The 24,327-nt window shown below is 37.4% G+C and overlaps 6 protein-coding genes and 1 non-coding gene across 7 annotated transcripts; 2 read left to right on the top strand and 5 right to left on the bottom strand.

Annotated features, from left to right (window-relative positions):
* The first annotated feature begins 271 nt into the window (after nt 1–271).
* On the top strand, nt 272–2,950 carry LOC103832412 (organic cation/carnitine transporter 2). Its single transcript, XM_009108409.3, has one exon. It carries the CDS (start codon nt 1,216–1,218, stop codon nt 2,767–2,769), a length of 1,554 nt encoding a protein of 517 aa, XP_009106657.1. The 5' UTR covers nt 272–1,215; the 3' UTR covers nt 2,770–2,950.
* Nucleotides 2,951–4,061: 1,111 nt separating this feature from the next.
* Nucleotides 4,062–12,817, top strand: LOC103832410 (protein FORGETTER 1). Its single transcript, XM_009108408.3, has 32 exons — nt 4,062–4,811; nt 4,926–4,991; nt 5,070–5,243; nt 5,333–5,463; nt 5,672–5,748; nt 6,272–6,453; nt 6,651–6,728; nt 6,903–7,035; nt 7,235–7,295; nt 7,373–7,454; nt 7,821–7,949; nt 8,057–8,200; nt 8,313–8,412; nt 8,502–8,633; nt 8,904–8,974; nt 9,053–9,225; nt 9,330–9,423; nt 9,681–9,778; nt 9,905–10,040; nt 10,195–10,301; nt 10,425–10,520; nt 10,634–10,721; nt 10,813–10,933; nt 11,026–11,137; nt 11,223–11,346; nt 11,415–11,492; nt 11,574–11,692; nt 11,798–11,851; nt 11,937–12,039; nt 12,183–12,311; nt 12,384–12,495; nt 12,581–12,817. Exons 1-32 carry the CDS (start codon nt 4,287–4,289, stop codon nt 12,610–12,612), a joined length of 3,861 nt encoding a protein of 1,286 aa, XP_009106656.1. The 5' UTR covers nt 4,062–4,286; the 3' UTR covers nt 12,613–12,817.
* Nucleotides 12,818–12,841: 24 nt separating this feature from the next.
* On the bottom strand, nt 12,842–14,722 carry LOC103832409 (metacaspase-4). The gene is made up of 2 exons (XM_009108407.3): nt 14,276–14,722; nt 12,842–13,924 (listed from the first exon to the last, which is right to left on the bottom strand). Exons 1-2 carry the CDS (start codon nt 14,619–14,621, stop codon nt 13,041–13,043), a joined length of 1,230 nt encoding a protein of 409 aa, XP_009106655.1. The 5' UTR covers nt 14,622–14,722; the 3' UTR covers nt 12,842–13,040.
* A 575-nt stretch (nt 14,723–15,297) lies between these two features.
* Nucleotides 15,298–17,984, bottom strand: LOC103832408 (metacaspase-5). Its single transcript, XM_009108406.2, has 2 exons — nt 17,110–17,984; nt 15,298–16,619 (listed from the first exon to the last, which is right to left on the bottom strand). The coding sequence occupies exons 1-2, from the start codon at nt 17,453–17,455 to the stop codon at nt 15,787–15,789; spliced, it is 1,179 nt and encodes a 392-aa protein (XP_009106654.1). The 5' UTR covers nt 17,456–17,984; the 3' UTR covers nt 15,298–15,786.
* A 114-nt stretch (nt 17,985–18,098) lies between these two features.
* LOC103832407 (metacaspase-6) lies at nt 18,099–21,507 on the bottom strand. The gene is made up of 2 exons (XM_009108405.3): nt 19,407–21,507; nt 18,099–19,004 (listed from the first exon to the last, which is right to left on the bottom strand). The coding sequence occupies exons 1-2, from the start codon at nt 19,750–19,752 to the stop codon at nt 18,223–18,225; spliced, it is 1,128 nt and encodes a 375-aa protein (XP_009106653.1). The 5' UTR covers nt 19,753–21,507; the 3' UTR covers nt 18,099–18,222.
* On the bottom strand, nt 21,306–21,377 carry TRNAK-UUU. The gene has a single exon. It is a non-coding gene; the product is annotated as a tRNA-Lys (tRNA).
* A 44-nt stretch (nt 21,508–21,551) lies between the features above and the next one.
* LOC103832406 (metacaspase-5) lies at nt 21,552–23,411 on the bottom strand. Its single transcript, XM_009108404.3, has 2 exons — nt 22,980–23,411; nt 21,552–22,484 (listed from the first exon to the last, which is right to left on the bottom strand). Exons 1-2 carry the CDS (start codon nt 23,323–23,325, stop codon nt 21,661–21,663), a joined length of 1,170 nt encoding a protein of 389 aa, XP_009106652.1. The 5' UTR covers nt 23,326–23,411; the 3' UTR covers nt 21,552–21,660.
* Between the last annotated feature and the right edge of the window lie 916 nt (nt 23,412–24,327).

The raw sequence follows: 24,327 nt of genomic DNA, 5'->3' as shown, positions 1-24,327 counted from the left end.
ATGGAATAAGGAAAAGAATGACTTGTGGTCAAGGTGGAATTAGATGCTCTTGTGTTATCCCAAGTCCCAAGTTAATTTCTCTAATTTTCTTCACTCCACCCGTTTCTTGAATCGTACTCTACCAGAATAAAAATAAAATAGCCCGTTATGTAAAAGAGGTCCAAAAGCCAGTATTGTTCCTCCGTTTTGGATGCTGTCTTAATCATTTTTAACAAAATTTGGTTGCAAAATGTCACAGAATAAAAAAAATTAAATACCTATTATTTTAATATTAATATATATATATATATATATAGTTTAGTATTTTGAGAGACATGTGACACTCTTGTTAGTATATATAATTATATATACTACATACACGATCGATCTGGAAATTTCTCTATACGTTATGTGCCTAGACAAACTTAGTATTCCATCCATAATTTTTTTCATGATGGCCCAAACGAATCAAGGATCAGAATGCCAGCAACGTTATGTGTTTGTCACGTATCATTTATTTGCGAGTCCACGCCAGAAGAAAACTAGTGTATTTCACATTTATTATATTGATTAAAGATACTTGATTATAACAAGAAAGGGAAAAACAAATGATAGACTAACATGTGACAACTTTCTAAATTGAGCGATGAGGTTAAGCTTTTTATTTATCTCTATAGTATAATTCGAAATGAATGTACGCAATGAAAACACGATGTATAATAGTCAACAAGTCGAAAGTTGTATGTTTTAGAAAATACCTCAAAAAACTGTTACGATAAGTTTGTACTCTGTATAGTTCTAAGTCCAAGTTTGGTATAAACTTCTTCCGCACATGTGTCTCGTGATTTCAAACAACCAATTCATCCTGTAACAAATCAAAGACCACGAAAATAATTGTTTTAATTCAACTGTTGCTTTTTTTTCCTCCGGCCTGGTTAACACTAACATTATATCATTAAACCATGACACTACAAATTAATAACAGCATCAGGAAAAATAAAATAAAATTATATTCCTGCAACATACAAATGCATAAGAAAAATTCTTATACTGTAAGCATTTAAAATTTTATAAACTTGAATGAATCATTACCGTTGAATAAAATAGTTAGGTTCATTACCATGTGGAAAAGTCAAAAACAACTTCTGTAATAAAAGCAGAACGAAAGACTCGCTCCATCAGATGTTCTCCGCAAGACAATAACAAGAAAAAAAGGTGGAAACTCCTGAACCATTCATGGCTGAACCAACTCGGCCGCTTCTTACAGATTCAAACTCGCTTCCACCAAGGTCCCTCGACGAGACCATCGAAAGATACATTGGAAGCTTTGGTTGGGCACAGTTTCTCCAAGCCACGTTAGTCTCTTTCTCCGGCGTTTTCGACGCGCAACAAACTTTCATCTCTGTCTTCACTGATTTCGAACCCACGTGGCACTGCACCGAGTCAGACTCCTTCTGCCACGACTCCGTCTCCAACATCTGCATCCTCCCCAAAACCGCATGGTCATGGAATCTCTCTCCACACGTCTCCGTTATCTCAGAGTGGAGTCTCCAATGCGCCGGCTCGTTCGTCAAGGGCTTGCCGGAGAGTTCTTTCTTTGTCGGATGTTTGATCGGAGGTTTGGTTCTCTCAACGCTAGCTGATTCGTCGATGGGTCGTAAGAACATGCTGTTTCTATCTTGTCTCATCATGTCGATATCAACGATGCTTACGGTCTTCTCGCCTAATATTTGGGTTTACGCTTTTCTTCGGTTCGTTAACGGGGTTGGTCGAGCGACTGTCGGGACGTGTGCTCTAGTTCTCTCGACGGAGCTGGTCGGGAAGAAGTGGCGAGGACGTGTGGGGATCATGAGTTTCTTCGGGTTCATGCTCGGTTTCTTGTCTCTCCCTGCCATGGCTTATATAAACCGAGGGAACTCATGGAGGATACTCTATATATGGACCTCGGTTCCGACCATGGTATACTGCGTCATGGTTCGGTTTTTCGTTTGCGAGTCTCCAAGGTGGCTTTTCGTTAGAGGTCGTAGAGAAGAAGCCATTTCGATTCTCAAAAGGGTTGCTTCGAGCGATGTCACCATGAGTTTACCATTTGAGGAGCAAGAAAACATAGATGAGAAGCCTAGTGTTAACATCTACGCAGCCATGAAGGTGTTGGTGGAGAAGAGATGGGCACTTAAGAGAGTATCCACGGTGATGGCGGTTGCGTTTGGGATCGGTTTGGTCTATTACGGGATGCCTCTAGCGTTATCAAATCTTGATTTCAACGTTTATATGAGTGCAGCGTTTAACGCTTTGATGGACTTGCCAGCGAACCTCATCACGCTTTTCCTTGTCGATAAACTCAGCAGGAAAAACGCACTCATCGGGTTTACGGCCTTGGGAGGGATCTCTAGCGTTCTCATATTCGCGTTACAAAATATGAGAATAAAGAACCACGGGGCGTTACAGTTGGTACTAGAGCTAATGTCTTACTTTTGTGCATGTTCGGCTTTTAACATGGAGATGATTTACACAATTGAGTTGTTTCCAACATGTGTGAGGAACTCGGCCATCGCAATGGCTAGGCAGGCATTGGTGCTTGGTGGTGTTTTCAGTCCTATTATGGTAGCAGCTGGTCGGAAAAACGGGGTCTGGTCATTCGGGTTGTTTGGTCTTGCGATAGGTTTGCTTGGTTTGTTTACGGTTGGATTGCCAGAGACTAGAGGGAGTGATCTATGCGACACTATGGACGAGGAAGAATGCAGAGATCGGCGGAGTAACAATGATATGGCTAGTAGTGTGATTGCATGATCAGATGAAGAGTTTTAAATGCATGTAATGTAGAGTTCATCTCTTACTATCACTTGATTGTTGTTTAATGTATAATCAATCCAACGTTAAGGTTTTTCACTTTTTTCTTAAATTGTAGGCCTTGCATTTTTTTTTTCGTTTTTTGTTTTCTATTTCATAAATAGACCTTCAGAGAATGTTTCAAAAGTTACACTATAATCAGTCATTTCAAACGAGTGTGGAGAGGAATCAAGATAGCTAGACACCCATGTCTTGCTTACATTTTATCTGACATTATGATTCAACCTAACCGAACTAAATGCGAGCGAAACCATTACATTCGTCGTTCCAATCATGGGTATAATACTACTCCGTTAGCTGGAGTTGCTGGTAGTTGGCTGTGTTGGTAATAGTCAATGCGGAACACATACCATACCTGCTTGTTTGTAGATATGCTTTCATTGTTTTAAATGTCGAAACTCTATTATACTATCAAAAGAATTGTCGAAGCTTGAGGTCAAAAAAATTGTCCACAATCATGAGAAAGGGACTGTACTGCTTGTTTGTTATCAGTTAAACTTTTGTTACGGATGAGCTGACTAATGACATTTATACAGGGAAACTTTTATATGTCAACTAAATTAATTTGCTATATATTATGAATTTGTGTCCATTTACATGCATTCATATATTTTGGGTGAAACTTCTTCCATGTATCAAAATTAGTCTCCATATATAAGCAGTCTGATAGTATAAGATTGGCTATACTATAGTCGTAACTATTTACTATAAACTGTGAGATGTAGACGTATTTCATGTAATTGCATATGTTGTAAAATATAAAAATAGATTTTACACAAACCAGATTTTTTCAGTTTTAAAATATAATTTTAGTAAATAGGATTTTTACAACCAAATTTTTTTGGTTGTTATTGTTTTACAAAAAAATATAAAGCAAAATATTTGTAAGAAAATTAGATTTGTTCATTCAGTTTAACCAACCATGCTCTTGTATCATAGTCCAACTTCAATAATAGAGAAGAGCACACCAACAAATAAAAAGGTTTGTAAAATTGAAAAATATTTGAATGTAAGCAGACCCCTTTACATCACAGTGAAGGCCCAAAAAATGGCTTCATATTTCACAAAGCCCCAAACACAATGTTTAAATAACAAAATTCTAAAGATCATGCTTATATGGTTAAAAGGCCCAAACCAACTAACCAAAACAAACGATGAGCTGGTAGGTCACGTGACGCCACGTGCTCCATCCACCCCTCACCGGTACACATAGGTGGTTTTCTTTCTCGTTACAGTACTTGAACGATAAACCAAAGACCAACCAATTAATAAAGAAAAAAGGGGAAAAAATCTGAAACCAAAAATCGAGAAGGAGACGAAGAAGACGAAGAAGAAGAAGAAGAACCTTTCGCGCTCTGACGATTAAAATTCATTACTTACACTCATACATACTCGTCTCCTTCCTCTCTCTCACAGGATCCTTGCCTCCCCTTGCTCGGATCCCTAGAAATCAATCAATGACGCAACCCCCGCCTCAGCCCCCTCCGCCGCTCCCCGCTCCGCCGCACTCTGGTCCTCCGAGAGGCGACGTTCAGGTCAGATGCGCGGGATGCCGCGTGATTCTTCGGGTCAAAACCGGCGTGGTGGAGTTCTCGTGCCCCACTTGCCAGCTCCCCCAAATGCTACCGCCGGAGCTTCTTTCTAGGGCACGGACGCAACCGCCGCCGCCGATTCAGTCGCTTCCTCCTCCTCCGCCGCAGCAGCAGCTGAAACCTATGAATCTGCAGCAGCAGCAGCAGCCTCAGCCTCCCAGGCCTCCGGTTCCGGCGCACGGAATCGATCCGACGAAGATGCAGTTGCCCTGCGCTAACTGCCAGGCGATTCTCAATGTCCCGCATGGGCTCGCGAGGTTCTCTTGCCCTCAGTGCCACGTGGAGCTCGCGGTTGATGTCTCTAAGCTGAATCGATCTCTAACTGCTCCTCAATCTCAATCTGCTCCTCCCTCGGTTCCTCCCCCGCCTCCTCCCGAAGAAGTCAACGAGGTCTGTTCCCGTTTTAATTTCTCAATTTAATCGCTATTTGGATTATGCTATGTGTTGTTGTTTGTTTATATGTTTGGGTTAATCAATGTTGAGATCGTATTCACTGTATTGTAGGAAGCTATTGAAGTTGAGAGGGAAGAGGATGAAGGTGGAACTGCGGGAGAAACGTTTATGGATTATGTGAGTGCCACATCTTTTTACAGTTGGTTTTTTTGGTTATCATCTTATTGTCAGTTTTAATGTTTTTTTTTAATGCAGCGTCCACCGAAGCTTTCAATTGGACCTCCTCATCCTGATCCGATTGTGGAAACATCATCTCTGTCTGCAGTGCAGCCCCCAGAGCCCACTTATGATCTCAGGATCAAGGAGGAGCTGGAAGAGTCAAAGGCTTTGTCGTGCTTGCAGATTGAGACATTAGTTTACGCTTGTCAGGTTGCTTATCAAATGGCGGAAAGTTTGGTTAATGGTATCAGATGTGCTTGTTCTTGTCTGACATTGTTTTTTTTTTTTTTTTATTATAGAGGCATCTTCAGCACCTTGCTGATGGTACCAGAGCGGGATTTTTTGTTGGAGATGGTGCTGGTGTGGGGAAAGGGCGGACAATTGCTGGGTTGATTTGGGAGAATTGGAAACATGGAAGGAGAAAAGCTTTGTAAGTCTTGTAGTAGGATTCTGCTGAGTCAATTACATCCTTGATTAAATGTTAATAACTCAATTCAATCTGGCTTATTTGAGTATACTATATATGCATAATTGTGCTCACAGTGTCCCTTTGTTTGGTCTCGTGGATGACATAAAAGTGGGATGGGATGAGATGAGTTCTAATTATCTTTGCTTCATTTTCTCTATAATTTACGTAGGTGGATTTCTGTTGGCTCAGACTTGAAGTACGATGCAAGGAGGGACTTGGATGATGTGGGTGCCACATGCGTTGGAGGTACTATCTTGACTTTGGCTGTCAATTTGAGTTTGTAATTCGCTATTTTTTGGGTCCAAAATGCTCTTATGGTATACTTAAAGCTTCTTTTAGATACTTTTCCCGGCTCATGGTGTTTTGATAGTGTATGGTATAGAGTAGAGTGGATCAGAATGATTTCTGTTATAGCTGAATGCTTTAATCGGCTCATGCTGTACTATTACGATGTAAAGTATATATGTTTTAGTTCCGGGATATAAGAGAGCGTATTCACTTTGCTGATACAGGTAATGGGTTTCTGAGCTCAATCTATGATGTCGTCATACCTAGAACTGTTATGGATAACTGATTACTGTGCATTCTTAATGATTTCAGATAAATTAAAGTTGGACTGTATTCCAATTGGATTTGTGATTCTTAGTCTCGTTGAATTTTATAATTTTTGAGCCTGGAAACTTTCAGTCAAGTGAACATCAGAATGTCTTGTCTGATTACCAATTGCGTTCCGTCTGCTACTTAGTAACGCTATGTGTTTTACGTGCAGTGAATCCTTTGAACAAGCTGCCCTATTCTAAGCTTGACTCAAAGAATGTTGGTGTTAAAGACGGAGTGGTGTTCTTGACATACAATAGTCTTATTGCTTCCTCTGAGAAGGGGCGTTCTCGTTTGCAGCAGCTTGTTCAGTGGTGTGGACCAGATTTTGATGGTCTCTTGATCTTTGATGAGGTAGTAAATCCACGAATTAGTATATTTAATTCCTTAGTGTAAAAAATGGTCCTTCTGCTCGTTTTGATGAATTGAACAGTGTGCAAGCATGCCCTGTGTGGTAAACTGTTTGATCACTGGTTGCATCAATTTTGAGCAGAGCTCGAATTACTAGTACGTTACACAGCTTCATTTACTTAAATGTTCCTTTTATGTAGTGCCATAAAGCAAAAAATTTGGTACCTGAAGCTGGGAGTCAGCCGACACGCATCGGGCAGGCAGTTGTTGACATTCAGGTCTGCTACTTGAAACTGAATGCCTGAATCTGAAGAGTGATCTTAGATACTCTCATTTGTTTTTTTTTCTTTTTGGATTACTTCGTCTCAGTTACATATAATGTAGTTTATGTTCTAGTTTGGAACACTTAATGGTCCCTAGTTGACTAGAGATTATGAATTTTGGAAAAACAGGATAAGATCCCCCAAGCACGTGTTCTTTATTGTTCTGCTACTGGTGCATCTGAACCACGAAACATGGGCTATATGGTCAGGCTTGGACTTTGGGGAGCTGGAACAAGTTTCAGTGATTTTAGCAAATTTCTAGGTCTGTATTCTATTCTTTCTATTTTTGAATATAATTTGGTAGCATTTCGATTTCTATTTTCTATCCTATTTGCCTTGTGTAGACAACAAGCTTTATTTTAAAGCTAAATTGGATAAAGACGCATTCATTTAGTGTCAGTTTTAAGTTTCTGTCTAGAGCATATACAAATACAAATGATTCCATAAAATGGTTTGTGCAGGTGCGCTTGATAAAGGTGGAGTAGGAGCTTTGGAATTGGTTGCCATGGACATGAAAGCGAGGTTTAAGAAGCCTGTGTCATTCTTTTAAGCCATTCACATTTGCTCATATTCATTCTAACATCCCTTCTTCGTAATAGGGGGATGTATGTATGCCGTACCCTGAGCTACAAAGGGGCTGAGTTTGAGATTGTTGAAGCTCCTTTAGAAGCAGGAATGGAGGTAAATCTTCTTCTTTTTATATATAGATATTATTTTGCTTGAAAGCTGCACATATCTCAATTGACTATCTAGCTCTACCATCAAGTAATGGCATGTAAGCTCAACAAATTGGTATAATATGAAGATTAAGCCGTCTCTGATGAAGCTTAAAACCAAGCTCTTACAAAAATTTAGCAGGCTTTATTGTGTTTATGAAATTTCCAATCCTGTGGTCTTAACTTAAAATCTGAATGGTGCTTTGATACTTTTGGCAAGCAAGTTCATTATTTCTATTGTCTCCTGTTTTAATTTTCACTTTTTCAGAGATCCCTGTCAATAAATTAAAAAGTAGGCTGTTTGTGTTGAATTACTTGCTTTCTTCTGTAGGCAATGTACAATAAGTCTGCAGAATTTTGGGCAGAGCTACGGATAGAGATGTTGTCAGCAAATGCTTTTCTCCCTAACGAGAAACCAAATTCCAGTCAATTGTGGAGACTATACTGGTCAAGCCATCAGGTATAAACTTCCAGAAATAGCAGATAGACAGTGTTATTACAATTGATGGTTGTCATCTTAAACCCAGAGGTTGATCGATCTATTTCCTCTATGTAATGTTACTGCAGCGTTTCTTTAGACACTTGTGTATGTCAGCTAAAGTTCCTGTAACTGTAAGGTTAGCTAAGAAAGCCTTATCAGCAAACAAGTGTGTGGTTATTGGCCTTCAGAGTACCGGAGAGGCTCGAACTGAAGAGGCTGTAACTAAATATGTGCGTTTCTTCTTATACTGCTTTTGGAAATATATTTTGAGTATCCTTTTATGATTCCATCTACCTAATTTCTACGTGATTGATTATGTTGTCCCCCTTTTTCTTGCAATAGGGTGTTGAGCTTGATGATTTTGTCTCGGGACCTCGAGAGCTCCTGTTGAAATTCGTGGAAGAGAATTATCCCCTGCCAGAGCAGCCCGAACCTCTCTCAGGTAACTTAATTCTCTGTCAAAATTTTTGCTTTCAATCCATGTTGGCGTTGATCTCGTGTTCATAGTTTTCCTATCGTTGACTTTTACAGAGGATGATAGTGTTAAAGAACTTCATAGGAAGAGGCATTCAGCTTCACCTGGTGTCTCAGTTAGGGGGAGAGTAAGAAAGATGGCAAAGTGGAAACCAGATAGTGATGATGAAAGTTATTTGGAGTCCGAAGGTGGGTTTCATAGTGAACAGACAATCGTGATGCTTAGGCTGTAGGGACTAGGGACAAATTATAAGAGGGGAAGTGTTGATATGCTTCTCTACACACTGCAATCTATAAAACCTGAAATTGATGTAGCAGTGTATTATTATAGATCTTCAATATGAAATTGCTATAGGGGTATCCCTACTTTTTGAGATGCATCCTCTTGGTCTGTTATTAATCGAGCCTTAATTACTCAAGGTCTGTACATTCTCCTAATCAGTGGTGTTTTCATTGCAGCTGAGTCTGCTGATGATTCTAATGATTCTGATGATGAGTTCCAGATATGTCAGATATGCAGTGGGGAAGATGTATGTTGCTTTTAACTTGGATAGCTTGATTTCCGTTGTGCTTAAGAGTTTTAATAATTTTTCTTGTGATGAAACTAGGAAAGGAAGAAGTTGCTCCATTGTTCAGAATGTGACAAGCTTTTTCATCCAGATTGTGTAGTTCCTCCAGTTACAGACTTACCATCTGAAGCATGGATATGCTATTCTTGCAAGGAAAAAACAGAGGAGTACATTCAAGCAAGGCGTGTCTACATTGCGGAATTGCAGAAAAGGTCTGTAATCTTGAATATCAACATGTGTCTTGATAATTTCCTGCTCGTATAATTGAAGCAAAATATATATTTGTTTTTCTAAGAGTGGTTATCTATTTTGTTAGGTATGAAGCAGCCTTGGAACGAAAATTAAAGATTTTAGAGATTATCCGGTCTCTGAATCTTCCAAACAATCCCTTAGATGATATCGTCGATCAGGTAACTATCATCTAAACGTCTCTGATTTTTCTTAAATATGAAGTAGCTCGTGGTAATAGGTTAATCTCCTTTATTTTATGGAATAATGCTTTATGTTGATGGTGTTGAGTGGTATAGGTGAATCATTTATCCAAGTAATGGCAGTTAGGGTGCGTTGATTGTAAAAGTTGTAGTATCCAAAGGCTTAATTGTGTGGTTAAATTTAATTTCTGGAAACGTAAGAATGTTCCTAAATTGCTAGTGCTGTTTTAATGCAGCTTGGAGGCCCTGACAAAGTCGCAGAAATAACAGGCAGGCGAGGTATGCTTGTAAGAGCGTCTAATGGGAAAGGTGTTACATATCAAGCAAGAAACACGTAAGTTTTAAACCTTTCTCTCTCTCACATTCTCTATTTCCTCGTTAATGCCTCTAATTCATTCTAAGTAGTTTATGTTATAACGCACCAGTAATTTACTTTTCATCCTTGTACTTTTGTCTCTAGAAAGGATATAACAATGGAAATGGTCAACATGCACGAGAAACAACTGTTTATGGAGGGCAAAAAGTTTGTTGCCATTATTTCTGAAGCTGGTTCAGCTGGAGTTTCGTTGCAAGCAGATAGAAGGGCAGCAAATCAGGTTTGTCGAGTTTTTAGCTACTTTTTTGTTGTCTCTCTGCATGAACCTAATGCTCGGAAGATCCAATGACGTTATGAATGATGGCCTCAAAGGACTTCGCGTGTTTGCTTTTGGGGTATTAGTTAATTTGGAAATATTTTATATTTGTCTGCAGAGACGAAGGGTTCATTTAACATTAGAGCTTCCTTGGAGTGCTGATCGTGCGATTCAGCAATTTGGAAGAACTCACCGGTCAAATCAGACATCTGCACCTGAATACAGGTTGGCATGACAACGTTTGTGTAGTTGATTTTGTACCTGTACAATTGCAAAAGTAATTGATACCTTTTCATCTGATATCAATTGCTGAAGCTGATGCGTTCTCTGTTTTGGCCGCCCTGTCAGGCTACTTTTCACAAATCTTGGTGGGGAACGCCGCTTTGCCTCTATTGTTGCAAAGAGACTAGAAACTCTTGGTGCTTTAACACAGGGAGATCGCAGGAAAGTCATGCACCTCTCTAAACCCTTTCCTAGCTGTTTGTCATGTTGCTTGATATTACTTAACACCTTGCCAAGAATATTATCTCAAAATATAGTGTGGTGTACTATTGCAGGGCCGGGCCTTCTTTGAGTGCTTACAATTATGATAGTAACTTTGGTAAGAAGTCCTTGATGGTGATGTATAGAGGGATAATGGAGCAGGTTCTCCTCATAAAACCCCGTGTTGCTTCTTCAGTATTTAGGACCGGTGACATTGGATAGAGCGTAAAATATTGTATGGCTTACTTTTCAGGAGAAATTACCCGTTGTTCCTCCTGGCTGCTCGACTGATGAACCGGAAACAATTAAAGAGTTCTTAACCAAGGCAAGGGCTGCGCTTATTGCTGTAGGAATTGTTAGGGACAGTGTTTTGGGTAAGTTTTGCTGGTTTTCATTTTTTCGTACTGTACTTAATTCTATTTGTAGTAACCTCCTTTCTTACCTTACTTCATGGATGACAATACAGCTAATGGAAAAGACACTGGAAAGTTATCAGGACGCATTATTGATTCTGACATGCATGATGTTGGACGATTTCTGAATCGCCTCTTGGGATTGCCACCTGATATTCAGAATAGGTAATATGCGTCAAATGAAAGCTCACGCTTTGTAGTACTAGAAGTTGTTTCAGTCTTTAATGCTTTGGTCTCCTGTTCTGTGCAGGCTGTTTGAATTGTTTACGAGTATATTAGATGTTCTTGTACATAATGCTCGCATTGAAGGAACTTTTGATTCGGGAATTGTGGATATGAAAGCTAATAGCGTTGAGCTGCTGACCACTCCAAAGGTTGATATCTCGTCCTCTGTTTTTGGTTCTTTAGCATATTTGTGCCTACTAATATTTAAAATTTTCAGACCGTCCATGTCGATCAAATGTCTGGTGCATCCACTATGCTCTTTACTTTCACTCTAGATCGTGGTATTACATGGGAGGTACTTCAATATCCATCGCTTTGTGTAAATAACTCCAATTTAACTACATTGAATGAAAATATTGATTGATTGTGTTCCCAGTCTGCAAGTTCAATGCTAGAGGGTAAGAGAAGGGATGGGCTTGGTTCAGCTAGTGATGGCTTTTATGAATCTAAAAGGGAATGGTTAGGAAGACGGCACTTCATATTAGCATTTGAGAGGTGAATTATTCTCCCCTGTAATCTTTTTTTGTATACATTTTTGCGTCAAATGTGGTCCTTAAAACAAATATTAATAAATCTCATTGCCCTTTTTTGGATTTCCAGTACGGCCTCTGGGTTGTTTAAGACTGTCCGTCCTGCGGTAGGAGAGTCGATCAGGTATCTACACACCATTGCCAGTACCTTCACATTTCATGTTTCTAACTAAGAAGCTGGTATAAACTCATGTTTTTTTTTTTTGCAGAGAGATGTCTCTTTCAGAGTTGAAAACTAAATACCGAAAACTCTCATCTCTGGAGAAGGCTCGTAACGGTTGGGAAGACGAGTACGAAGTTTCATCTAAACAGGTCTGCTTCCTCAATCAATAATGAATCTATATAGAACCGCTTTTCCTCAGACAGAAAAAATAGATTAGCACAGAATCAACTTGGTGTAGCTTAAGTTTACGCCACATGGCTCATAATAACATGAGTTTGTATCTGAGGTACAGTGTATGCACGGACCAAAGTGTAAGCTGGGAGAGTATTGCACAGTAGGAAGAAGAATACAGGAAGTAAACGTTGTGGGTGGCCTCATTCTTCCCATCTGGGGAACCATTGAGAAAGCTCTTTCCAAACAAGTAATCCCTTTGCAGAATTTCTCAAACGCTCTCTTTGGTTTTGGCGCGAACCTTACAGTGCTTTTTGTGCAGGCCCGTCAAAGCCACAAGAGAATCAGAGTGATACGCATAGAGACGACGACTGATAATCAGCGAATAGTGGGACTCTCTATCCCTAATGCAGCTGTAGAAACTGTTTTACAAGGTATTATTACAAAAGCTTTTCACATGTAGTTACATCTTGGATGATTACTTCGGCGACTGATTTGTGTGGCTATGTTGTCTTGCAGATTTAGCATGGGTTCAAGAGATCGATGATTGAGATAAAAACAAACATTGTCCTATGTAAGAAGAAACAGACACCAAACCTTCTCAAGCCAACTTCTTCCCCCCATGCCTATTCGTATTTTTATTTATTTCATTTTCAAAGGAGAAAGACACTTTGACTTTCATTTTTGTGTATATCTATCACATGGCAATTTGGCAAGATATGTAATACTATATTATCATCTAACGTTTTGGCTAAACGTTTACTTAGTTTAGCAGTCATATAAGCATGTCCAAAATACACAGCTTAATTTAAAAAAAAAAAACATAGTCCTCAATAAAAACAAGATGAAACCAATGTCTCACAAAACACAGCACACATAACTTTTAACAGACACAAATGCCATCAAACAGTAAAACCCAGGCTTATTCCCCGACCAGAATCACCAACGGTCGGTATAAATAAAAACATGAATAGTTTTCTCAACAGATAAAAGGAGCATTTGCATAACCATCATGGCAATACAAACCTGGCTGCTGAGTAAACCCTTGCTTCTTCAACGCCTTCCTCGCCCTCGTCACCATCTCTCTGTTCGATATTTCCCCATCCGTCTCCTCCAATATCTTCTGTATCGAGTTACTCATCGCTCCATAAGCTTCACTTGGCTTCCCCGGCGGAGTCGCATCAGCAGAGGTCTGATCAGTCTGACAACCACTGATCAATATCCCACTGTCTGGAAGCGGAACCGAACCTCTAGACCCACCAGCATAAACCTCTTCTTTCCTCCCAACTTCCGTCTGCATAGCAGGCTTCACATAGTCGTCATCGTTAAGTTTCCCTTCAAGAAACCCTGAAGCTAGCTTCCCAAGCATTCCCATCAGCCCACCTTCTCCTTCTCCTGCTTTAAGCTTACCTAAGATCACTTTCATGAACTTCTTCACCTTGGGGCTCGAGTCATCACCAAACGCGTCGAAAAGACTCGGCCTGATTTTCCCGACCTCGATGTCATCGTTCCCTGTCTGCTGCTTGAGGATGTCGATCAACGTCTGGAGAGGCAGAGACTTGTCTTTGGCAAGGATCATTTCTCCGTCTTCTAGCTCAATCTCCTTGGTCTCGATCTCATCCGCCTCGTCTTCGTCCTTCTTGTTCCCTCTAATCGCGCTTTCCACCTTGCTGCGCAAGAACTTCCTGAACCCGAACCGGGAAGAAGACTCTTCCTCTTCCTCCTCCTCATCGTCTTTCTTGTGGCTCTCACCGATCTGCTCCTTGGCTTCATCGATCAAGCCACCACTGTGACAAGAGTCTGAGATGATTGTCATCCTACAACCTTGTGGAACACGGTCCACAAGATCTCTGAAGTCATCATCTGCAAAAACAACAATACCAAGAATCATCACACACAAGCTCATCTACATGATCGTTTGCAGCCTAAACGTCCTCTTAGTCGGCAAATCGGACCTAAATAAAACAATTTTTTTTAAACAAAAATTTTTAAAATCGGTCTATGCGTCCGCCTAATCAGTAATTCATATAAAACACATTATTACAGCTTAGAGATTTTTTTTAAACACAACTAAAAATGAATTTTTAACCAAAAGTCATCTTATTTATCATTTATCCCGATCAGATCCGAGATAAGAACATAAAACACTATAATCTAAACAGATCCTACCATCATCATCATCATCATCCTCTATTACAAAAGAGAGCAACTCACCAGTAATCAGATTCATATCGCAAGGAACAATACATTCATCGAAACCAGTGTCATCATCCTCCCCTGTCTCCGCGGGCAACCTCGTACCGTGTCCACTGTAATGAACGACGAGAACATCCCCTGAATCAGCCGATCCGACGAGATCCGCGAGCGCCTTGCGGATGTTCTTCCCCGTAGGTTTGGTATATGAGTCATCGGTGTCGATCAGCACCGTGATGTCTTCTTCAGCGAATCCGTAACGTTCGACGAGGCATTTGTACATACGACGAACGTCGTTGACGCATCCGCGCAATTCCGCCTTGGTTCCTGGGTAGTTGATCCCGATCAGCACCGCCTTTTTCGCCATTTGATGATGGATAGAGTTTGAATCTGAATCAATAAAGTCTCTGTCTTTGTGATCGTAGAGAGAGGGATGATGAATGATGATGAGAGAGTGTTTCCGACAAAAGTGATTTATTATATATAAATTTTAATTTTGTTTTTGGTTAAAATATTGTTTCTTTATTCATTGATTGATTGGTTATCTGTCCGCGTTTCCACGAATAAGAATGTACTATCTGACGTGGCCCCTTGATTTCTTTTTGTTTTTTCGTCACGTTATTACACGATTAACGCATTTCAGAATACTTTATCAGCGTTATCTTTTCTATACCCAGAGCAGAAAGCCATTTTTATTTAATTTTGAGAGTTTTCGTGATATATAATTTCTGAAAATGTAACCGGGTCGTATTGGTTTAGAGTTTAGACCCATCTATTTCATAATATAAATTATTTTAGATGTATTTTTGTTTTAAATATAAATTATTGTATACATATCTATTTAATTTTAACATTTATTCGATAAAGTAACCAATTATACATTACAATTTTCCATAATTAATTGAATTATATTTATCCTTTTTAATATATGTTTTAAGTATCTAAATGTTTATAGTTTTCCTTTTTTTTTTTGCTAAAATATCCAAATGTTTAGTTAAAAAATTATATTATAAAACGGAAGAAATATAATTAAAACTGATTTGATAATCTTAACTTTAGTTTTATACTCCATAAACCTTATTGTTTTACGCTTTTTTGGTTTATCTTCGTATTTTCTTTTATCAAGCACATCAATGCCATGAAATTGATCTCGTTATCAATTTGCTTTACAATGTTACAAATTGACCGTAATAAGTCGGTAATAATTGCTTAGTACGTAGATTTTAAACCGAAGGTTGATAAAATATTTATTACAATCGGAAGTATTACTAATAGGTCAACAAGTCAACAACTAAAAAAGGTATGATAAATCATTAAATCCATAGCCAATGACCAACGAACAGTTGCTTTGGAAATTGGGTGTATACTGTATAAACATTTTAAATATATAAAAAAAAAAGTTATAACTAAAGAGAAAGTGACAAAGTAACAGTTGACAATCCATTCAAAGTTACAACAACAAAACAACAAAATACAGACATCACATAACTTATCCAACACGGAACTTCAAATACTTTATGAGAATGTTACAATCAACAAATAAACGGAGCATTCACGTAACCGTCGCTACAATACAGGCCCGGTCGCTGAGTAAAGCCCTGTTTCTTAAGAAGCTTTCTTGCCTTCATAACAAGTTCTTTATATGTAATCTTACCATTGCTCTCCTCGAGTATGATCTGAACAGCATTGGTGAATGCTCCATAAGCCAGTTCAGGTTGACCTAAAGGACTCGCGTCTGCTGAAGTTTGATCAGTTTGACAACCACTAATCAAAATACCGTTATCAGCCATAGAACCTTTGCTTGCACCTGCATAGACCTCTTGCTTTCTCCCAACATACTCTTCATTGTCGTTGAGCTTGTGTTCAATAAACTCTTGCGTTAGTTTCCCAATCATTCCCATTAGACCACCATGATCATTTTCGCCTTCTTGCAGCTTTGTTAGAAGCACTTTCATGAACTTCTTCACCTTTGAAGATGCATCTTCTCCAAACACATTGAATAGTGTTGGTCTGATTTTACCAACTTCGATATCATCGTTGCCCGTGTCGAGCTTGAGGATATCGATAAGAGTTTGTAGAGGTAGAGATTTGTTTCCCACATGGATTTTGTCCCCATTTTCTAGCTCAATATTTTCTTCAATATTGGTTTCTTCGTCTTCTTCTTCCACAGTTTCAAGCACGAAGTCTTTGATTCCAAGTCTTGAAGAGCCTTTAGCTTCTTTCTTTGGTTTCTTCTTCTTCTTCGTGCTCTCTCCTATCTGCTCCTTAGCTTCATCTATGAGACCACCACTATGACAAGAGTCTGAGATGATTGTAATGCGTGCATCTTTTGGAACTTTATCCACAAGTTCCCTAAATTCATCATCTGATAATAGAATCACCGCATCAAGAATATTTAGACTAAAAAGAGTGAATCTAAAACCTTTATGCAAAAATTATATATCTATTAATTAGTAATAGGAAATTAGGAATAGTATGTCTTTTCATCGTAAAAATTATTTTAGTTTTGAGAGATTGTCAAAATGTTTAAGGTGGTGTGTACTTTCATCTTAAGTATGAATTGATTTTTAAGTTGTTAAGATGTCTAATAAAAATATTAATTGTAAATTTTCTTGAAATGAATGAACAATTGATGAGAAAATGCATTTGACTTTGACCACATAAAACATCAAGCCATGCATGCTTCTATCATCCAGATTCCTACATGATTGAACTCTAAACCTAACCAATTCTATTCATTTGATCTCAACCATTCTCAGCAACATATAAATCAATCAAAGTGATAAACAACAAGTTCAACTTCACACCAAAAATATGACAAAGTAAAAGTCAGTTTCAACATTTTTTTTACGTACCGGTGATAAGATTCATATCACATGGAACAATACACTCATCATAACCAGTATCATCATCTTCCCCTGTCTCCGCCGGCAACCTCGTCCCATGTCCACTGTAATGAACAACTAGAACATCGCCTGATCTAGCTGTCTCAACTAGATTCAACAACGCCCGTCGGATGTTCTTACCAGTTGGTTTGGTATAAGAGTCGTCAGTATCGATCAGCTCGGTGATGTTTCTCTCCAAGAAACCGAACCTATCGACTAGGCATTTGTGCATCCTCCGAGCATCGTTGACACAGCCTCGTAACTCCGCCTTAGTTCCAGGATAGTTGATTCCAATTAATACTGCTTTCTTCGCCATTGATAATACCTCAAAAGGTCCGCTTTACAAATTTTATTTTGTTTTTGTTTGATCGTGAGACGTTACACCTTATCCTTATTCACGTTTTTATACTGGTGTACTTTGTTTCCGGTCAAAGATACTAATGTTTATTACCATAAAATGAAAGATATCCATTCCATATATAAGTGTTTCAAAAAAAATCCATTCCATATATATTCTGTTTCATAGATTAGTCTTATCTTAATGTAACTAATTACATTATTTTTACAAGAAACTATATTTTAATTATTCAAAAATATCCAAAACGCCACCAATATTGGTTTAACAGTTAGAGAAGAAAAATAACGTCAATGGCTTGTTCTTTCTTCCATACGAAAGCTAAAACGTACAAACCTTGTATAGATTGTGAGGAAATGATGCTTGTTGTTGTGTACACATCTCTTGTAGGCGCAAACAATTCGATGTTATATCATAGCTAAATTATTATTATCACATTATCATCGCATGTTTCAACACCTTGCTTTTTATTTGTCAAACCAATGGTTTCCTTATCAAAAACAAGGTTTCTTGTGACAGAAGTTAGGCTTTTACAAAAATTTAGGAAAATCTGATATAACCACGTTTAAGAAAAGTTATTTTAAATGTCAATCAACAACCAATGAACAAAACAAAAGTTACACTTTATTCAAATTCAAAGTTACAATAACAAACCAAAGCAACACACCACACAAATAAGAAAACGTGTTCCACACGAAACCAAACCAACAAAACCCTCCAAACTTTTTTCAGCATATAAACTGATCATTCACATAATCATCGCTGCAATACAGTCCCGGTCGTTGTTCAAACCCCTGTTTCCTAAGAAGTTTCCTAACCTTCAAAACAAGATCCTTGTTACTAATCTTACCATTAGTCTCCTTAAGTATGATTTGTATAGCATTGGTTAGTGCTCCATAAGCCTGTTCCGGGTGACCCGGTGGGCTTGCATCAGCAGATGTTTGATCAGTTTGACAACCACTGATCAGTATACCATTATCCGGAAGTGCACCATTGATTGCACCAGCATAGACCTCGTGGATCGCAGGTATCACAACATCATTTATCTTCTGCTCAAGAAACTCTTGAGTTAGGTTTGCAACTGATTCCAATATATCACCTTGACTAGTCTGACCAGTGGTAGTCTCTTGTAGGTTACTTAGAATCACATTCATGAACTTCTGCACCTTTGGGCTTGAATCTTCTCCAAACATATCGAAAAGAGTTGTTCTGATTTTCCCTACTTCGATATCATCTTTGCCTGTTTCTTGCTTCAGCATATCGATCAAAGTCTCTAATGGCAGAGATCTGCTCCCCAAATCAGTAATCTCTTTGGTCTCTGTCTCCTCTACTCCTGTCTCCTTGTTGGTTCTTGAAGATTCTCCAGAGTCTTTCTTCTTCTTCTTCTTTGTGCTCTCTCCAATCTGCTCTTTGGCTTCATCGATGAGACCACCACTGTGACAAGAGTCTGAAACTATTGTAATGGGACAATCCTTCGGTGCCATATCCACAAGATCCCTAAAATCATCATCTGTAAACAGAGTCGTCACAAAATAAAAATTAGATTCCAACATAAAAGGTTATCCAAATATATTCATTACTATCTCCTGTACCGAAACTTTTTTTCAAAAAGATGTTTAATTTATATGAATTTATAATTAATTCAAAACCGAATAAGCCTATAAAATTCCACATATCCATCAGTTATCAACATATAAGCAAAGCCGGTCTTGGACATAACTAAAGGAAACATAAGCTTTGGATCTCTAGAAAATTTCTAGTTTTTATATGTGAACATAAGTCAGTAAATGTAAAATAACTAAATTGTTTACCAAAATCGCTTATAAAAATAATTTGTTAAAAAAATTTTTACTAAATTGTTTATGGCTTTCAAAATCGTCTTGTATATAAGCCTATTGTCTTTTTTACTTACCTGTGATAAGATTCATATCAGAAGGAACAATACACTCATCGTAACCGGTATCATCGTCTTCTCCAGTTTCAGCCGGCAACCTGGTCCCATGTCCACTGTAATGGACGAAGAGAACATCCCCCGGTTGAGCGGGTTGAACCAGATCCAACAACGCCTGTCGGATGTTCTTGCCCGTCGGTTTGATGGTAGAGCTATCAGTATCGATCAACAGTTTGATGTTCTTGTCGGAAAACCCGTAACGTTCAACGAGGCTTACATGCATCCGACGGACGTCGTTGACGCACCCTCGTAGCTCAGCCTTCGTCCCTACGTAGTTGATTCCTATCAGTACCGCTCTCTTAGCCATTGATGGTATGGTATTTTCAACTCACTTTCACAGTTGTTATGATCCTGTAATGATCCACCTTGATGATTTATATAATCATCGTGCTATTTTTATTAAACTAATGAAACCTAGTGTTTCTTTTCCAGGACCTTGTCTATGTCACATTTTTGTATGACTTTAGTAAAATAACAATAAATAAACTATCAGCTCACGTCTTTTTAACACAAACATAACATTGTTTTTTACTATAATGTGTGTATGAAAGATACGAGTTCATTTTTTTCCCTGTCAAGTGGAGTTAATAACTAAAACGTACAAGACTTGGATCGCTTGTAAGAACTAGTCTAATAATTTTGTATAATTATGTCTAACTAATTAGTTTTTAAAGGCTAAATTAATGGACAATTGTTATTATGACTAGTTGGATCCCTTTCGTGATAGAGCAAGCACGTCGCTTTTGTTAGGCCAATTATTATGGATTTTTTTCCTTCTGTCGTACAAGCCAGTGGGACTAACTAATCTCTTTGATTCCTTGTATCCGAAGTCAATGGAACTTTATCGTCTTTGCACACAAACGAAAGGGTGGAATCTGTTTTAAACAAACAAATTTGAATATTTTACAATTTCTTAAACTAGTTTTTATTTCTGTAACATTTTATCCTAGAGAAAACAAAATAAATTTCATTTTATGATATAATGCATACATATAAAAATGATAAAACTACAAGATATCTCTATTGATCAAGCTAATTATATATTTTCTAAGATAATTTAATTTCTTCGGCTGAAGAGTTGAAACATCATTCTATCTATCTATATATAATAATAATTATTTATTAAATCCCACTTGCTGATAAAATTATTACTGAAAAATATACAGTTGATGTTCACATTACAACGAACAAAACACAGATAATTTAGTACTTGAGATTACTCAATCTATTAATTCAGGTTTATCATCAAATGACAGCCACGAAAGCATGTGTATGATTGAAGTATATATGTAGCACTACTCCTAATAACCATATTAGCTGGACCTCGTAGTCCGGTGGTAAAGGAACCTCGACTGAGTTGCCCGCCATCACGAATTCGAGCTCCGGTCATAGCGGATTTAACATGGTTTTCGTTTGGCCTCTAGGACCTTCTTCGCCAGTTCCGGTTGGACGCGGTGGGATAGTCGGACTAAGTGAGAAGTCCGGATACCTGGATTATCAAAAAAAAAAAAAAAAGACCATATTTTTTTATTAAATCCACTTTAACTAATCAAATTTATTACCTCGTAAGATTACATCAATTTTACCATGCACAGAGAAAACTCACAACCATTGATACCAGAACAGTCATAAATGAAAGAAAGAGGCTCTACTCAATCAGCACAATAGGTAGCATGTAAATGGAGAATTCACAAAATGACTTTGGTCATCCATAGATCTCAGGATCACTCTTCAGACATCACTCGTATCGACATTCGCAGGTTTTACGTCAATAAATGTGGCAGTTGCTTTAGCATTTTACCACTAATTTCCCACAACATGGATATTTACACTTTACAGTACTGTTATTGAAAACCAAAACGCCGTCTGTGGGGATCGAACCCACGGCCACGGGATTAAAAGTCACGCGCTCTACCACTGAGCTAAGACGGCTGGACAACTAAGCAATGCTAAGTAACTTCTAAGACTAATAACCTTAATTACCAGAGTCGTTAGAGTTTTTCGAATTAGCCTAGCCTCTTACGTAACTAAACTGACAATCCAACCATTAATCTGGTTCTAATCTTTTTCAGCATAAATCAGACTAGTCCTAAGAGTTGCTTGTACTTGCATCAAACTCGAGTTTATAACAAACAATACATAAACCACAACAAATACTTGTTCAACATCAAACTCCAAGTATCTTAAGAGAACACTACAAACATGACGAGTTCTTTTAACATATGAATGGAGCATTCACGTAACTATCGCTGCAATACAACCCTGGTCGTTGAGGATAACCTTGTTTTTCAAGATACTTCCTCGACTTTAAAACCAACTCTTTGTAACTTATCTTACCTTTTGTTTCAGCAAGTATGATCTGTAATGAATTGGTGAATGCTCCATAGGCCTTGTCTCTAGAGCCAACGTCAGCTGAAACTTGATTAGTTTGGCACCCACTAAGCAGAATACCATTGCTCCCAAGTCCACCATTAATCACCCCTGCATAGACCTCTTTCTTGCTCTTGACTCGTGTCTCCATCGCAGGCTTCAAATATTCTTCATCATTTAACTTATCCTTCAGAAGAATTATTGCTTGTTCCGCAAGGCTCCTCAACATCAAACCCTCACCAGTACTCTCTTGCATATTGCTTAATATCACCTTCATGAACTTCCTCACCTTTGGGGATGCATCTTCTCCAAACAAATCGAAAAGGGTCGTCCTTATATTCCCCTCTTTGATATCATCTCTTCCTGTAGCTTGCTTCAGCATCTTGATTGAAGTCTGCAGTGGTAGAAATCTGTTTCTGCCATTGACATCGTTTTCATCATCATCAATCTTGATGGGCGTTTCTTCTTTTGATTCAGCCTCACTTGTTGTACCTTTGTAACAAAAGAGTCCAAAAAGGCATTTAAACCTTTTATTGGACTTCTTTTTAAAGCTCTCTCCTATTTGCTCCTTGGCTGAGTCGATGAGACCACCACTATGACAAGAGTCAGAGACGAATGTAAAGGAACATCCCTTGGGCACATGACTCACAATTTCTTTGATATCATCATCTGAGAACATAACCAACCCACACACACAACAAATGATTAGATACACATGAAAGAAAAATGACTACTAAGTGTGAGAATAAAAATCTAAAATGGATTGATTAGCATAACTTTCCTTTAAATCCATTCTGATTTCGTTTATTTAATTACACGAGGTCCTGAGTGGAAACTCGTAATCTCATATACCCGAAACCACAATATGTAATATTAATTTTGTCCCAAATGTTTCATTTTTTCAACTTACAAACTGTATCTATGGTATTTTTCAAGTTAATTAGGACATTTATAAATAATATAATAGATTGCCTGGACAATATTTTTAAATAACGAAGAAAAACAATATAAAAATAATTAAAGATTGTTATTACATTTATTTTTATTTGACTCAGTTTATATGAATTCCTTTATAATTAACTTGTCATTATAAAAGAAAAACTATAATATGAAATTCTTACGAAGACAATAAGATAAAGCAAAAGAAAAAGGTATAACACTTACCGGTGATGTAGTTGATGTCGGAGGGAACAATACACTCATCGTAGCCAGTATCATCATCTTCTCCGGTCTCCGGAGGTAACCTAGTCCCATGTCCACTGTAATGAACAAAGAGAACATCACCTGGTTGTGCCGATCCAACAAGATCCCAAAACGCCTGTCGAATGTTCTTGCCGGTGGGTTGGGTTTGAGACTCGTCGGTATCTATCAGCTCAACGATGTTCTCCTCCGAGAAACCGTACAGTTCGACGAGTGATTTGTGCATCCTCTTGACGTCATTGATGCAGCCTAGAAGCTCTCCTTCGGTTCCAGGATAATTGATCCCTATCAATACAGCTTTCTTCACCATTGATTCTGAAACTTCTCTGTTTTTAATAATTATTGTGTGATGTTCAAAGATGGTTCGTCTTTCATGATTTTATAGACACGTCTATTATCAAATATATAATAAAAAAATTTCAAAACGTCTATAAATTTATATATAATAAAAAAATTTTATAGACACGTCTATTATCAAATTTTATAGTATTAAAAGATATTTAAAAATCACATTAAATATATAATAAAAAAATTTATATTTTTTCTTATATGTTATATTTTGAATTTTTCAAAACGTCTATAAATTATTAGAAATTTGAAGATCCCCACTCTGAAAATTTTGTGATCAATATATTATTTTTTTGTCATAATAAGTTACAAATGATCATAAAATTGTATTAATATGAACTTTTATTTAATATTATAAGAAGATACACATGATTTTAAAACACATATATATATATAGATTATACTATATACCATAAGATTACATAAATATTTTAATATTAAAACTTTCAATGAATTTTCAAAAACATTTATAAATTATAAACTTATTAAAGATTTCACATTGAAAATTTTGTGGTAGATGATTTAAATATTCAGTTATAAAATGATATGAATGATCATAGAACTGTATGATTATAAATTCTCATTTAATAAATGACTATATAAAATATACTATTCTTAGAAAAATAGGTTGGACCATCTTAACTTACATTATATTTTTTATTAAACTAACTATCGAATTGATAAATAATCTACCAAACTTTTTTTGCACTTTCCTTAATTAGAAGCTACGAAATTACCTAATATGATTCACGTATATATGAAAATTAATTATTATGAATAATAAATATTTGATAACAATTTTGGTATCTTAGTTTTTTTTTAATTTTATATTATTGAAAGATATTAAAAAATCACATTAAATATATAATAAAAACATTTATATTTTTTCTTATATGTTATATTTTGAATTTTTCAAAACGTCTATATATTATTAGAAATTTGAATATTCCCACTCTGAAAATTT

This window comes from Brassica rapa, chromosome A07 (assembly GCF_000309985.2).
Source record: "Brassica rapa cultivar Chiifu-401-42 chromosome A07, CAAS_Brap_v3.01, whole genome shotgun sequence".
Lineage (NCBI taxonomy): Eukaryota > Viridiplantae > Streptophyta > Magnoliopsida > Brassicales > Brassicaceae > Brassica > Brassica rapa.
This window is presented reverse-complemented; position numbering and strand designations above follow the sequence as displayed.